At 40.5% G+C, this 13,620-nt stretch overlaps 1 protein-coding gene across 3 annotated transcripts; it reads left to right on the forward strand.

Moving 5' to 3' along the window:
* Positions 1-3,817: 3,817 nt before the first annotated feature.
* Positions 3,818-13,093, forward strand: slc28a1 (solute carrier family 28 member 1). 3 transcript variants are annotated; one of them, XM_086109623.1, is made up of 18 exons: positions 3,818-3,932; positions 4,158-4,258; positions 4,330-4,406; positions 6,054-6,145; positions 6,274-6,463; positions 6,535-6,676; positions 6,923-7,036; positions 8,059-8,133; positions 8,250-8,330; positions 8,448-8,528; positions 8,630-8,755; positions 9,122-9,252; positions 9,326-9,494; positions 9,575-9,772; positions 10,200-10,281; positions 10,380-10,478; positions 10,557-10,662; positions 11,396-13,093. In XM_086109623.1, exons 1-18 carry the CDS (start codon positions 3,929-3,931, stop codon positions 11,514-11,516), a joined length of 1,989 nt encoding a protein of 662 aa, XP_085965749.1. In that variant the 5' UTR covers positions 3,818-3,928; the 3' UTR covers positions 11,517-13,093. The 3 variants fall into 3 exon arrangements, with proteins under 3 accessions (XP_085965749.1, XP_085965750.1, XP_085965751.1); XM_086109624.1 differs by having other exon boundaries at positions 4,333-4,406; XM_086109625.1 differs by lacking the exon at positions 11,396-13,093 and having other exon boundaries at positions 10,399-10,478; positions 10,557-10,660.
* The last annotated feature ends 527 nt before the right edge of the window (positions 13,094-13,620 follow it).

The following is a 13,620-nucleotide window of genomic DNA, read 5'->3' on the forward strand; positions in this document are numbered from 1 at the left end:
GGTTGTCTTTTTCCCAGAGGTTGGTCTCGCAGGCGAGAGGCGGCGACATAGCTCGCGCTCAATATTGGAGTACGTATTTCCTTCATGACCAACATTAAAATAAAGTAGCGGTGAGCACTCAAGGTTCAACAACATCGAGAAAGAGGCTTTATACCTCAAACGTATACTCAGTATTAATTTGGCCAGCAACATTTCCCTAAAGAAGTACTGAAAAGATTAAACTAAAATTGGATCAGATTTATTAGTTCATGAATAAAAGTAAGACAAATTAACATGTTACATCAACACATTCCCTTAATAAAAGATTAAAAATAGTTTTTAAACATTAGATGCAATTGTGTTGGACTAAAAATGTAAACACAACTGACCTGTACACCAGGATATGATTCTTTTGCTTATTACCAGGGCTGAACTGGCTCTCTGGCGTACATGGGCATATGCCTCCTGGGCTGGCGTCATTTGGTGCCAATGCAGCGCTAGCCATCCATCCATTATCTGAACTGCTTTATCCTCATGAGAGTTGCGGGGCTTGCTGGATTCTATCCCAGCTGTCTTCAGGCAGTAGGCGAGGTACACCCTGAACTGGTTGCCAGCCAGTCGCAGAGCACATATAGACAAACAAGCATTCACAGTCACAGTCACACCTTTGGGCAATTTAGAGTACGGTAATCAATTAACCTACCGTGCATGTTCTTGGTATGTAGGAGGAAACCGGAGTGCCCGGAGAAAACCCACACAGTGACAGGGAGAACATGTAAAATGATAATAAATAAAGAGTTCCACTTTTTAATTGAACATCCAATATAAATTCCATGACATTTTCATTTATTGAGATTTACCTGAACACGAATGAATGTGAATGAGTGTCTCATGCTAATTAATGTAATTGTTTTTAGTATGTAGAATCATTTTCAATTCCATTGCTAAAACACTAACTGAGACGCAGTGTATAAAAAGTCAACAAATTCAGAATAAAAACACATCCCCATAGTAAACAGATCACTTGTTGATTTTTTTTTCTTCAAATACTGCACTTGAAAGTATGGATGGGGTGTCACGGTGACCTGGTGGTTAGCACATTGGCCTCACAGTTCTGAGGTTTAGAATGTTTTCTCTAACATTGAAAAAAATGCACATCGCGTTCATTTAATAAATTGTCCCTTGGTGTCAATGTTAATCTACCCATACCATGTGATTTTGGACGGCGACCAGTCCGGTATGTACTCTTGCCCAAACTCCAGCACATCGGCGACTCTGGTGAGGATAAACGTTAAAAAAAAAACGGGGTTATTGAAAAATCTGTATTACTGTATTTGATGCAAAATATTTAGCGGTAATTGGGTCAACAAATTGTACTTCAAATGGAAACCAAGTCAAAAACGTTCTTTGCAATAATATGCTCTACGTGCGCCACTTAATGTCAGTCCTGTATTCTGATCATTTTGGGGTTGGTGGAATAAGAATAGAGCAGATAAATCCACTCGTTCTCACCCAATGCCTCCCGTTCTCAAGGCGGTTGACGTTTTATACAGCAGCGCCTCCTGCTGTTGACTGAAATTATTTCCTGACTTTGTCACGTGATGTTTGCAATGTAAGCACAATCGACCACAATTTCAGCCTAAATCAAAGAAAATGTTTGACTTCAAATACACCAACCATTCTAAGGTCAAGGTTAGACTTAGACTTATCAAAGTATGTGGTGAGCATTTAGACCAGGGACGGGCAACTTAAATGATGAGGGGGAGCAATATTCTTCATCAGCGCTACTGGGGGGGCATTATTTCCACATTTCCTTCCTAACAAGATAGATGTATGACAAAAATGGCATTTTAAATATGGTCAATAAACTTGACGGCCCTTGGTGTATATGTAATTGAGCCCCCTAGAAATCCACTGGAAAGGTGCTGATAAACCTCCAATATTCATTTTGCACACAGCTGTAAACAGTTGTAGGTTTTGATGGTTAGCAAATCCTTCCATTCATCCATTTTCTAATCTGCTAATCCTCACAAGTGTCGCGGCCATGCTGGACACGATCCCAGCTGTCTTCTGGCACTAGATGGGTACACTCTGAACTGGTTGCCAGCCAAAAGCAGGGCACACATAGACAAACATTTGCGCTCACACCCACACCTAGGGACAATTTTACATCTTCCATTACCCGGAGAAAACCCACGCAGGCACGGGGAGACCATGCAAACTCCACACAGGAAGGCTGGAGCCAGAATCTAACCTGGCACCTCTGCACTGTCACGCATCGTGCCACCGGTTAACAAATTGTGATTGCATGACAATGTTATTTTTATACATACAATGCCCTACTTACAGCCATATTGTGAACCATGACTGTACAGTATATCGTCACAGTGATAATTTTCATTGAATTCTTCTGGACCATGGACTAGCACCGTTTTACAAGAGGCCCTATGTTGTTTTGGCTGCTACAAGATGACATTTGCAGGAAGGAGATGACCAAAGTTCAGTCATTAAAAGCAGTCATGTTTCATCCCTGGAGGAAATATCAGTCCAGACTGCACTCTTTTACATCTAATGGAGGAGATTAATGAGGTTGATATCTGATTAGACAGGTCAATGTCCTCATTATACTATAAACACTTGGAAGACATTTAATCTCCCAACACAAGTGAGGGAATTTTCCCTCTCTTGCCAATTGTACTTTTCATGCCCCCCCACTCCCGTTTTATTTTGTCATGTTACAAGATTATTTATTTCCCATGTCAGAGAGTATTGGTTTATTCTTAAAATCAAATATATGTACACCCCACTGTCGTATTGCGTGTGAAGGTATTTTATTTTAGAAATCAAGAAAAATATGTACACAATATAATTGCAAAAATAATTACTATCATCCTGTAATGAAGCTGAAAAACATAAAACCATTGACTAAATGTTTAAAAAAAAACAAAAGTATATTTTTTATGCTTGACGCTATTTTTACTCTTTTACTTTTTTTATGGAGACATTTGTCCTGTCAAAATGAATGCATAATATTTCCGCAGAACATAAACTAGACTTTGGGAGCTTTATTTAGTTTTTTGAACCTTACTGCAGGTTTATTTCCGATTAACCCTCCTGTTATGTTGCAGGTGAAATTGATTTGTTTTGATAATCAATGAGAATATTTGAAAATGTCAAACATAAACATCAAATTATCACCATCATCACATTCCTGTAGATTCTCATTCTTTATTTGCAACAGCCTTAATGTTTGTGTGTGTGTGTGTGTGTGTGTGTGTGTGTGTGTGTGTGTTTCTGCATTTCATCTTTTAATCATACTATATATCTTTAATCATGGCGGCACGGCGGTCGGATTGTTAGCACGTCCACCTCACGTTGCAGAGGTTCATGGTTCAATTCTGGCTCCAGCCTTCCTGTGTGGAGGTTGCATGTTCTCCTCGCACCTGCGTGGGTTTTCTCTGGGTACTCTGGTTTCCTCCCACATTCCCAAAACATGCATGGTAGGTTCATGGAAGACTCTAAATTGTCTCTCGGTGTGATCGTGAGTGCGAATGGTTGTTTGTGTGCCCTATGATTGGCTGGCAACCAACACCAAGCTTGTTTCATGACGTTTGTGTTATACACTACACTGTACGTATTGTGTTAAACGTATGTTTCACTGATGCGCAATTTTGATATATTCACTTGTTGTGACATAGTTGTTGCTTTGAACTCACTCAAAGGTCTTTGACTGTGTTTATATCCAGGTTCGAGGAAAGTAATGAATATGAGTTCCATCACAGCTAGCTGTTTATGGCCTCATCCACGCCTTTGTTCTGTGCCTCAAGGGTTGGGAGTAGTTTGTGCGTCTCTCAGTTAATGATAAGATATTTCACAGTGGGTAGGCTATATTTCCCCGCAGTGTATTGGATAGCGCAGCATTTGGCAACCAAGTTGAGGAGCACACACAATGAGTAAGCCATTAGCTTTTGCTTTTTCTTCCACCTGTTTGTTTCACACTCATCTCTTGGCCTTTTCTTTATCCACATTTTGAAGTGACCCTATTTTTTATTTATTTTATTATTATTATTATTTTTTGGAGCAAGGTTTCATCACACGATGGGCTTGCGAATGCAACTTGGTTTGTCGTCCTGATTGTTCATGCTTGCACCAAACGGAAGGTTGCTTGTGTTTTGCAGAGGACAAAAACCAATTTGAACTCAAGAATGGAAGCTTGGCTAATGAAAACGGAAACGTGGCCATTGGAAATGGAGTGTACAACCGTGCGTTTGAAATTGAGGTATGTGATATTGTTCGTTTTTGAGGGGAAGTAACAACATGTTTCATTGTCATTGAACAAAACGTACTCAGCAGGACATCACAGTCGATGAGAGCAACACCAAAGAGCAAACGGAGCGGTCTAGAGAGGGACTGGGATCATATCTAAGGTTTGTCCGTTTCATTTCGGTGCACCACAGTGTGCCTATGTTTTGATCTCCTTTGTCCCACACGTCACAAACACTCCAGTACACTGAAAAAAATAATGGTGTGCTGCATCTACTCATTTTTATTTCGTCAGGTGGTTGCACAAAATAACATCTGAATCCATATATACTTTTTAAGTATACGACACATCAACTTAAAATTGTATGAAGATGATTTTATGATGTGCAAATGCTTGCCGAAATAAAATTGGGTAAATTCAACCATTTTTTTTCAGTGTATAATCTGTTTGAATACACTTTGATACACTACTCAAAACAAGTTAATGATGTTCACCTTTTGTCTGAAATTTCAGGATGAACCTTAAATACACAATCGCATTTACAGGTGAATGTCATTTGATCTCCTCTAAACCTTTGAATGTTAACTATTTCAGTTCACTGAAAATATTTTGGAGTGGCGTTTTTCATGCTGAAATTCCAAGTCCTTTTTACTTGCATAGTATTAGTAAAAAAAGTCAGATAAGTAGATCGGTTTTATTAAGTCAATGTCCCTCCCATTTTTTTTCCAGTGTACCTTTTGCATAACTTTCTGTTTGCTAATCAGGAGCTGACACAAAAGGCTTTATCAAGTACCATCTTTTCCGCACTAAAAGGCGCTAAAAGCCTTCCATTTTCTGAAAAGCTCACAGTGCGCCTTAAAATCCGATGCGCCTTGTGTATGGTGTATTACGGTAATATGTCGACCCCAAAATGGCTCCTTGCTAGAGACATGCTTACAACGCTGAGTTTAAACTTAACGATCAGTTACGCAGTTGAACACGGAAATAGAGCAGCGGCAAGAGAGTTCAATGTTAACAAGCCAATGTTATAACTTGCTGTTGGTCAAGTGAACTGTGTCGCTGCTTTATTAAGTAAGTTTTACTGACATCTGATCGTCGCTATATAAATCAGGATGTAGTGTAGTGTAGTGTTCCGTTGGCATTTCCTTGAGTGTAGCTTCATCTAGTGGATGCATTGTAGATTGCGTCTTATAATGCGGTGCATCTAATATATGAAAAAAATGACCAACTAGGCCATTCATTGAAGGTGCGCCTCATAATCGAGTGCGCCTTTTAGTGTGGAAAATACGGTAAATACTCTTTTTCAGTGTACCGGTACTTTTTGCACAACTTGCTGTTCTCGAACAAGGAAACCCGCTTCCTTTTTGTGACTCTCTTAGTCTCTATGTAGCTCTGTTACAACTTGCTGATGACACTATGTGACCCTCGAAGCCTCAGGTGTCAAACTCCGGTCCTTGAGAGCCACTATCCTGCATGTATTGGACGTTTCCCTCCCCCAACACACCTGATTCAAATGATCACCTTATCAGCAAGCTCTGCAGTGCCCTGATAACAATCCCGATCCCTCACGAGCCGGAGTTTGACACCTGTGCTCTATACACAGTCGCACAAGAAATCGCACATATCGTAGAAAAACGCAGTTCAGCTTTGTCCTGAAATTTCACACTAAAACAGAAAATCCCAAACTTTTTATGAGTAGTGCATGTGTGCCTAAAATGCAATTGCCTGTATTAAATAATAAGAAACTCATTCAAGAAAGTGGTCAATGAACGCGCAACGCAGTCTTAATCTGTTTTCTTCTGTTCTTTAGCCAAATAGTCAAGCCGATTCACGCCGCCGAGGATTACTTGAAAAATCACTCCAAAGTCTTCAAGTACGTTTTGCTGGGCATACTCGGAGCAGGTACTGTAACAAACGTTGGTTCTCAAAACTTTTACACCAACACCTCGAATCAGTGACCTAAAGTGAGTTCTCACCAGTTCATCATGAAACTCCAATGTCTGAGGGTTTTTTTTTTTTTTGTCTCATAGGTTATTTGGCATACTTCATTGCAGCCTGTGTTTTGGATTTTGAGCGGGCCACTGCCCTGGTCGTCCTCACCAGTTTGATTTTTGTGTCCAAGTCCTATGACCTTATCAAGAAGTACAAGGGAAAGAGCATCAGTCAGTGTTTTCGACCCGTAGGACGTCTTTTCAAATCCAACTTAAGATGGCTCAAATGGTGAGTGGATGTTGTGATCGCTGGGCTGCCCTCACAATGGGCTCCGATTGACGAAACGTTGTGTATTTCAGGGTCTTCATCGTGATTGTAGTGGTCCTGCTGGCACTGTGGCTCGTGCTAGACACGAGCCAGCGTCCCGAGCAGCTTATTTCCTTCGGGGGTGTGTGCATGTTCATCCTGCTTACGTACCTCTGCTCGGCCCATAGGACAACAGTGAGTTTTTATTTCTGTATTGATTATATTGATAATTACCATGGCGACCATTTTGAAATGTGCCTTATCTCTATACTTATCTCTCATGTGTTTTGCTGAGACTTTGGATATCGCTCGGTGTTGTGCATGCATCATCCCGAGGGTTTCGCAGAGTTGCTTCCAACGGCGTTTTATGGCGGCTTCCTGACAGATAGCGCGACACCACCTTTGTGATCAAGAAGTGTGATGTTGTCTCTTCACTTTTAGGTGTCTTGGAGGCCTGTGTTTTGGGGCCTCGGGTTGCAGTTCTGCATCGGACTTTTTGTCATCAGAACCGAGCCTGGACTCATTGCTTTCCAGTGGCTCGGACGACAAGTGCAGGTGCATCAAGTTTTGCACGCTTTCATTGACTGTCAGAATGTGGTACACAGGCTTCCTCGCATGGTATAGAGCACTGTCCAGGTACAATTTAGTTATATTTAGCTTTTTGAATAAAATATAGGCGGCCCGTGGTTCAGTGGATAGCGCGTCGACCTCACAGTACAGAGGCTGTGGGTTCGGTTCCGGCTCTGACCTTCCTATGTGGAGTTTGCATGTACTCTCCTGCGTGGGTTTTATGAGCACGGTTGGTTGTTCGTCTCTGTGTGCCCTGTGATTGGCTGGCAACCGGTTCAGGCTGTCCCCTGCCTACTGCTGGGATAGGCTTCAGCACCCCCTGCGACCTTAGTGAGGTTAAAGCGGTTCAGAAAATGAATGAATGAATAAAATATACCTTTTAAGGTTGAGACCAAAGATGGTGCAGCAACAATGTAGACAGACAATGCAATACTCACAGCCATATATATTTTTTATCCTTGATGAAAAATGACAAACATTACTTCAGTTTACTGATTGCCAGTGCTTGAGTGTTTCTCTCCATGACTGCATATTATTGATGCTAGGTAGGCAAGTCATGCAGAGCAGAAGGGGCCCAGATAATGTCCGGTTTGCTGAAAATATAGTTCAGACTTTTCAAAGTACCAATCCTCACAACTTTATATTTAGGAAGTGATGTGGTAAGACAATAATATTTGATAAACAGCATTCCTCCATGATGGGTTCAACTCCCTGTTATTTAACCAGTACAGGCCTGATCCTATACATGTCACAAGCTTGTTTAACAGTCTGAATCATGTGTTAATCTCTAAGGCTGCTTTATAATGCAGTTCAACCTTATGTTTGGGTCATGTGAGGGTTCTCATGCGGATGTTCTGATAATAATTTGTTTTAGGGCTGAGTTACGCTCACTATCTTTACTGAGTTGCTGTAATGCGTCCTGTGAGTCAGAACTGGAAATGATCAATCATGGGGTTCAAACACCACTGGTGATTACCATCATAAAATGTTTGTTTTGTACATTTTAGATTTTCCTGGACTATACCAAAGCAGGATCTTCATTTGTTTTCGGAGATTTGGTCAACGGGATCTTTGCCTTCCAAGTCAGTGGCCCTACGAATGATGTGCAATTTCATGACTTGTACACATGGACAAGATCGCATGCATGCAGCTGATAATAGGCGATATTAACATGTGTATCCACCGCCGTCTTCCTCAGGCAATGCCTATCGTTGTGTTCTTCAGCAGTATAATGTCGGTGCTTTACTATCTGGGGTTAATGCAGTGGCTCATCCTGAAGGTAAACATTTACGTGCTATCTCACAGGCCAGAAAGGGCTACATGACGAATCACTGACGCAGGACTTCGAACCACATGATGTTTTTTTTGTTTTGTTTTGTTTTTTTTGCCCACACAGATCTCATGGATTATGCAGATAACAATGGGAACCTCTCCCACAGAAACTTTGAGTGTAGCAGGCAATATTTTTATTGGCCAGGTAATTTTCTTAAGAACTAGCATGTTCTGTGATTTTACAGCATTACATTTTTTTAACAGTTATTCACCAGCTTGTTCTTTACTTTTTTTTGTGTGCATCAGACAGAGGCGCCACTGCTGATTCGGCCCTATTTAAAAGACATGACGAAATCTGAGATCCATGCTGTTATGACTGGAGGATTTGCCACAATTGCAGGCAGCGTTATGGGAGCATTCATCTCATTCGGGGTAAAAAGACACACCATTTTTAAAAATGCAAATAATGTGTGCCTTATTTTAGCCATGTTAAATTCAATAAAAGTGAAAAGATGAAAAACAGTTTGATGCTATTTCCGCATTTTTGTCCTTGTCTTGGTCTTTGCACACATTTTCGGCGTTCATGGATAATGTATTTCGAAAAAAAATATCAGAATTTCCACTTCACTTTGTCGTAAATTTACATTGGTCAGCACAAATGCTTCTGGAGGCCCAAATGGGCAGATTTGATGGAAATGGCAACACTCATAGACTGAAATCTAATTGGACAAATATATCAAAAAAGCCAAAGCAAAAAAGCAGCTGTTTAAATGAACTCTTAATGATTTTATGTTGCAGATCGATGCATCCTCCTTAATATCAGCCTCGGTCATGGCTGCTCCCTGTGCACTTGCCTTCTCCAAGCTGTCCTTCCCAGAGACGGAGGAGAGCCCCTTTAAACCAGAGGAGACTGTCAAAGTGGCTTGTGGGTGCGTATCCATCATGTGGTTCGGTGCTGTTTGCCTGTTGATTTGTGCGCCTTCACATTGCTCAATGCTCTAGAGAGGAACGGAACATTCTGGAGGCAGCCAGCAGCGGAGCGTCAGCCTCCATCGCTTTGGTTGCCAACATCGCAGCGAATATCATCGCCTTCCTTGCCATTCTTGCCTTTATCAACGAGGCTCTGAGCTGGCTTGGAGGCATGGTGGGATACCCCGAAGTCACCTTTCAGGTATGCCACTGTAAAATGGAGAAACGCCGATCCACCGCCCGCTACTGAAGTGGTATGTCAAAATCTTGCCTCTGTTCCAGTTACTGTGCTCGTACGTTTTCATGCCGCTGGCCTTCATGATGGGAGTGCCGTTTGAGGAGAGTTTTACCGTCGCCGAGCTGATTGGCATCAAACTGTTCCTCAATGAATTTGTGGCCTATGAGAAATTATCCACACTGAAGAGCAACAGACTCAACGGAGTAGATGCAGTAATTGGCGGGGAAAGACAGTGGATTTCAGTGAGTACACGTGGCAGTTCTCCACACATACAAGCGTGCACACACACGTTGAAGGAAAAGAATGTCATTATATTAAAAAAGACTTCCGTTTGACATAGATTAGGTACCACTTATCTCAAGGCTCCAATGTAGGTCTCAAAAACCAATTGCTCTGGACTGAACTATCACGAGATAATGGTTTGAACAACAGTTGTTTGTTTTCTTTTGGGTGTACTGTATTTCCATTATGGGTGTGCATCTCTTCAATAAAAGATAATTTGATATGTATTGTGATACAGGGCGTGCGATACGATATGCACTATATAAACCTATCTAGCTAGCTAGCTACCTTGCTAGCTATCTGGCTAGCTACATTGCTTGCTAGCCCCCCCCCCCGCGCCTAATTTTCAGTGTCTGTTCTTTTTATACAAATGTCTTATTCTTTCAGGTCCGATCCGAAATCATCTCCACCTATGCTCTCTGTGGCTTTGCCAATTTCAGCTCCCTTGGCGTCATGATTGGTGGCCTAGGTGATTATATCCCATTGTCTTTTTTTTTTTTTTTAATCATTCACCAACATCCTGTCACAGTACTGATGTTTGACACAGAGCATTTTCTCTTATCAAAGCCTCTATATGCCCATCTAGAAGAACCGATGTCTCGGTTCTGGTGTTGCGATCCTTGATCACAGCCACGTGCGTCTCGCTTGTCAATGCTTGCATCGCGGGTAGGTTGCGCTTACATTTCGGCTTCTTTAGAAATCATCCTCGTGCGCTTTGCTCTTACCTTTTTCCCCTCCCTTCAGGGATCCTATTCGTTCCCCCGTTCGACTGTGTGAAGTTGTTCAGTGAATCTGATTTCAACGGCACAGACGTAAACGTGCAGACCTGCTGCATGGACCTCTTTGGAAGGTAGGCCTTGACTTTAGATCGAAAGAATATACAGTTAAGGCCCAAATGATGCGGCCATTCTTTTTTTTTTTGCCAAAGTGAATTCTTTTTTTGGTGAATTGCCTTTTAGTTGGAAATGACATAAACGTTGGTTTTGTTGTACAAGAATGAAATTTTTAATGTTTTGAAATGTACTCATTTCATGACAATCATGAAGAAATCAATCTATAACATTCCTGAGAAGTAAATGAATATCTGGATATGCTGGTGGCCAGTGCAGTGGGCCTAGTGGTTAGCACGTACGCCTCACTGTTTTGAGTTTCTGGGTTTAAATCTCATTTCAATTGTGCATTTGTGGGAATATAAGTGTGAATGTTTGTCAACTGTTTGTGTGGCCTACGATTGACCAAACATGATGCTGTCCGTTGATTGGTTGGATTGTTCGTCCATCATAAAAAATATAAATATATATCCGTAAATATGTGCCAGTGTGTGTAGTGAATCTATAGGATATATATAAGTTTCACTTCTTGAATTGAAAAAGTGAAATATTTTTTAAAATTCTATGATGCACCAATTTATTATGATTATCTATGTTGTGTATCTTGTTTATGTCTGGTCATGACGACTATAATCAAGTACTTCAATTCAAAATACTAAGATGTACCCTTAGATGACAGACCCTGCAATTAATTGTGGTAAGGTGTCTATTCGGATGACCATGTACTGACTTGTCATGTAACTTTTTTTCCAGTGCTGTCAACAATGGGAGCATCTCATTCGAGGGCTCATGGAGCACGGTTAAAAATGCCACCGTGTATCTGGCCAAATGCTGTCAGTGCTGCGGTGTCACTCAGGAGGCACTTTGTTTGTAACGGAAGACTTTTTGTATATCCTTGTATTGTAGTTAGGTTCCATCGGTTGCCACGTCTGTACAAATTTAAAAGCTGCTGGGAAAAGAAAATATTTTGCAAAGTTTACCTTCTGGAATTCAATTTGAGACTTTAATCAACATGACTGAGTCTTTTTAGGCACTTAACACTTTTTTCAGCTCTCTTGTTTTTACATACAGTACATATAGTGGATGTAAAAAGTCTACACAGTCCAAATTCAAATTCCGGGTTTTTGTGATGTTACAAAATGAAGCAAGATTGTCCATCATCCCAAAAAGGTATGTTTGGCACAAACACAACACTGCTCATCACTAAAAGAACACCAAAGTGGGGCCTGAGGCAAGGTGGAGGGAATGATGAACAATTTGAAGTAATTTGTGAGAGCACAAAACCCTCAGGCTTCCGTTAGAAAGGAAAAATAAGGGGTCAAGAAAAGCCTACAAGGGCAACCGAAGTTTATTTGGTGTTACTCAGAGGCACTTGAAATGGTGGCAGTTGTGTGCTGACTCCCATTTAACATGAATTTGAATGTGCTTGGTTAATTCTGAACAGAGACACGTCGCAGTAAGAACAGGGTGTGCACACTTGTGCAACCACGTCTCAGTTTTTTAGTTTTACTCCCCCTTCAAAAAAAAAGGGAGTTGTATGTTTCAAGTGCACATTATTTCTTTAATTAATTCAAAAAAAATCGGTGTAGACTTTTTGACATTCACTTAACATCTTTATATATATATATATATATATATATATATATATATATGCACTACCATTGACGTACATTCATACGAGAAAATCAAACAACTACAGTGATGAAGATTTAGATTTTTTTTTCCCCAAGTGTATTGCATACATACTGTAGTATGTTTTAAGATAGATATACAGTATTAACTGTCATGTATTATATTGTAAATGAATTAAGAAGTTCAATTTTATAGCTTGTTGAATGTTAAAAGAAAAATACCTCAGGTAACGTTCACGCATCAGCTGTTGGATGAATGTAAATAGCCCAAAATCCAATTCATACATTTTTAATGGCTTATGTATAGGGATGCACAGCATTGAAAAAAAACAATAATGACCCCTGTGTACTGAAATATGAATCTTACTCAAAAACAAATGTTTTAGATTTTTATTAAAAATAGAAAATATATTAATTTGACATGGTGTGACAGTTTATAAACATTTGTACTGTCTCGCTTTCACTCGCTCCGATACACGTTAGAGCCAATTGCATGTTGTCCTTTTGTCACCACACTCTGAAGTACTGTAAATGTTTCACGTCCATCTGATGCTTATCCACTTGTTTTTTTTCTTCCCATGAAAATGAAAAAGTGACTTTTTTTTTTTTAAGCCAACTGCTGACTCCTGTTGATCATTCCATTGCACACATTCCTGATGCATCCATGCCAGTTCTGTTTGGAATTTTAATTAACTGAAACAAGATATATGGCAGTGTTGAAGCATTTAAGATGTCCTTCATCTTAAAAGAAAAAAAAAGTACAAAATATTCAAACTGAGTAAGTTGTCCTTGAGCTTCACATAAAGAGTGAAATCCTGAATGTGCTCTTTTTGCTACTTTGCCCAATGTGTCCATGGGTCGGCTGCAGATAACAGCGTGGAGCTGAATCAGCAGCTTTCGGGTTCCAGCTGCCTATGTGCTGTTCTGCGTAGCAATGAGCTGCACCGTAACATGGTTAAAATGACGGAACTCATAACGTAAATGTGATTGTTGCCTTAAGCAAGCAAACAGCAGAAACAGAAATCACGGAACATAACTTATTATTTCTGTGCACACAAATCCACTCACTTGGCACAACATTAGATATACCTGCACCTGAGAATTACAATCACTGATTTGTTTTATCCACTGTGTGTGTGTGTGTGTGTGCATATATGCAGGTGTGCCTAATGAAGTGTCTATTGTATGACTTCATGAAGCTGAATGGAACAGCGCAAGCTCAGATTTGCAGTGTATTTTATTTGCAAGTTGTGCTAAAAATAAAAAGGATGCCCCTGCGCACAGACTTTGCGACACAGATGAACATGCGTGGTGTGCAACTTTCGTCGCCAAACGTGAACGTTTAAA

Source organism: Hippocampus guttulatus, chromosome 4, assembly GCF_054856545.1.
Source record: "Hippocampus guttulatus isolate MCC_2025c chromosome 4, RoL_Hgut_1.0, whole genome shotgun sequence".
NCBI classification, from domain to species: domain Eukaryota; kingdom Metazoa; phylum Chordata; class Actinopteri; order Syngnathiformes; family Syngnathidae; genus Hippocampus; species Hippocampus guttulatus.

Excerpts from the sequence above, each read along its gene's own strand:
- slc28a1 (XM_086109623.1), top strand. Across the intron at positions 8,331-8,447 it reads TGCAGTGGCTCATCCTGAAG|ATCTCATGGATTATGCAGAT; the intron begins GTAAACATTTAC and ends TTGCCCACACAG. Across the intron at positions 8,529-8,629 it reads GCAATATTTTTATTGGCCAG|ACAGAGGCGCCACTGCTGAT; the intron begins GTAATTTTCTTA and ends TGTGTGCATCAG.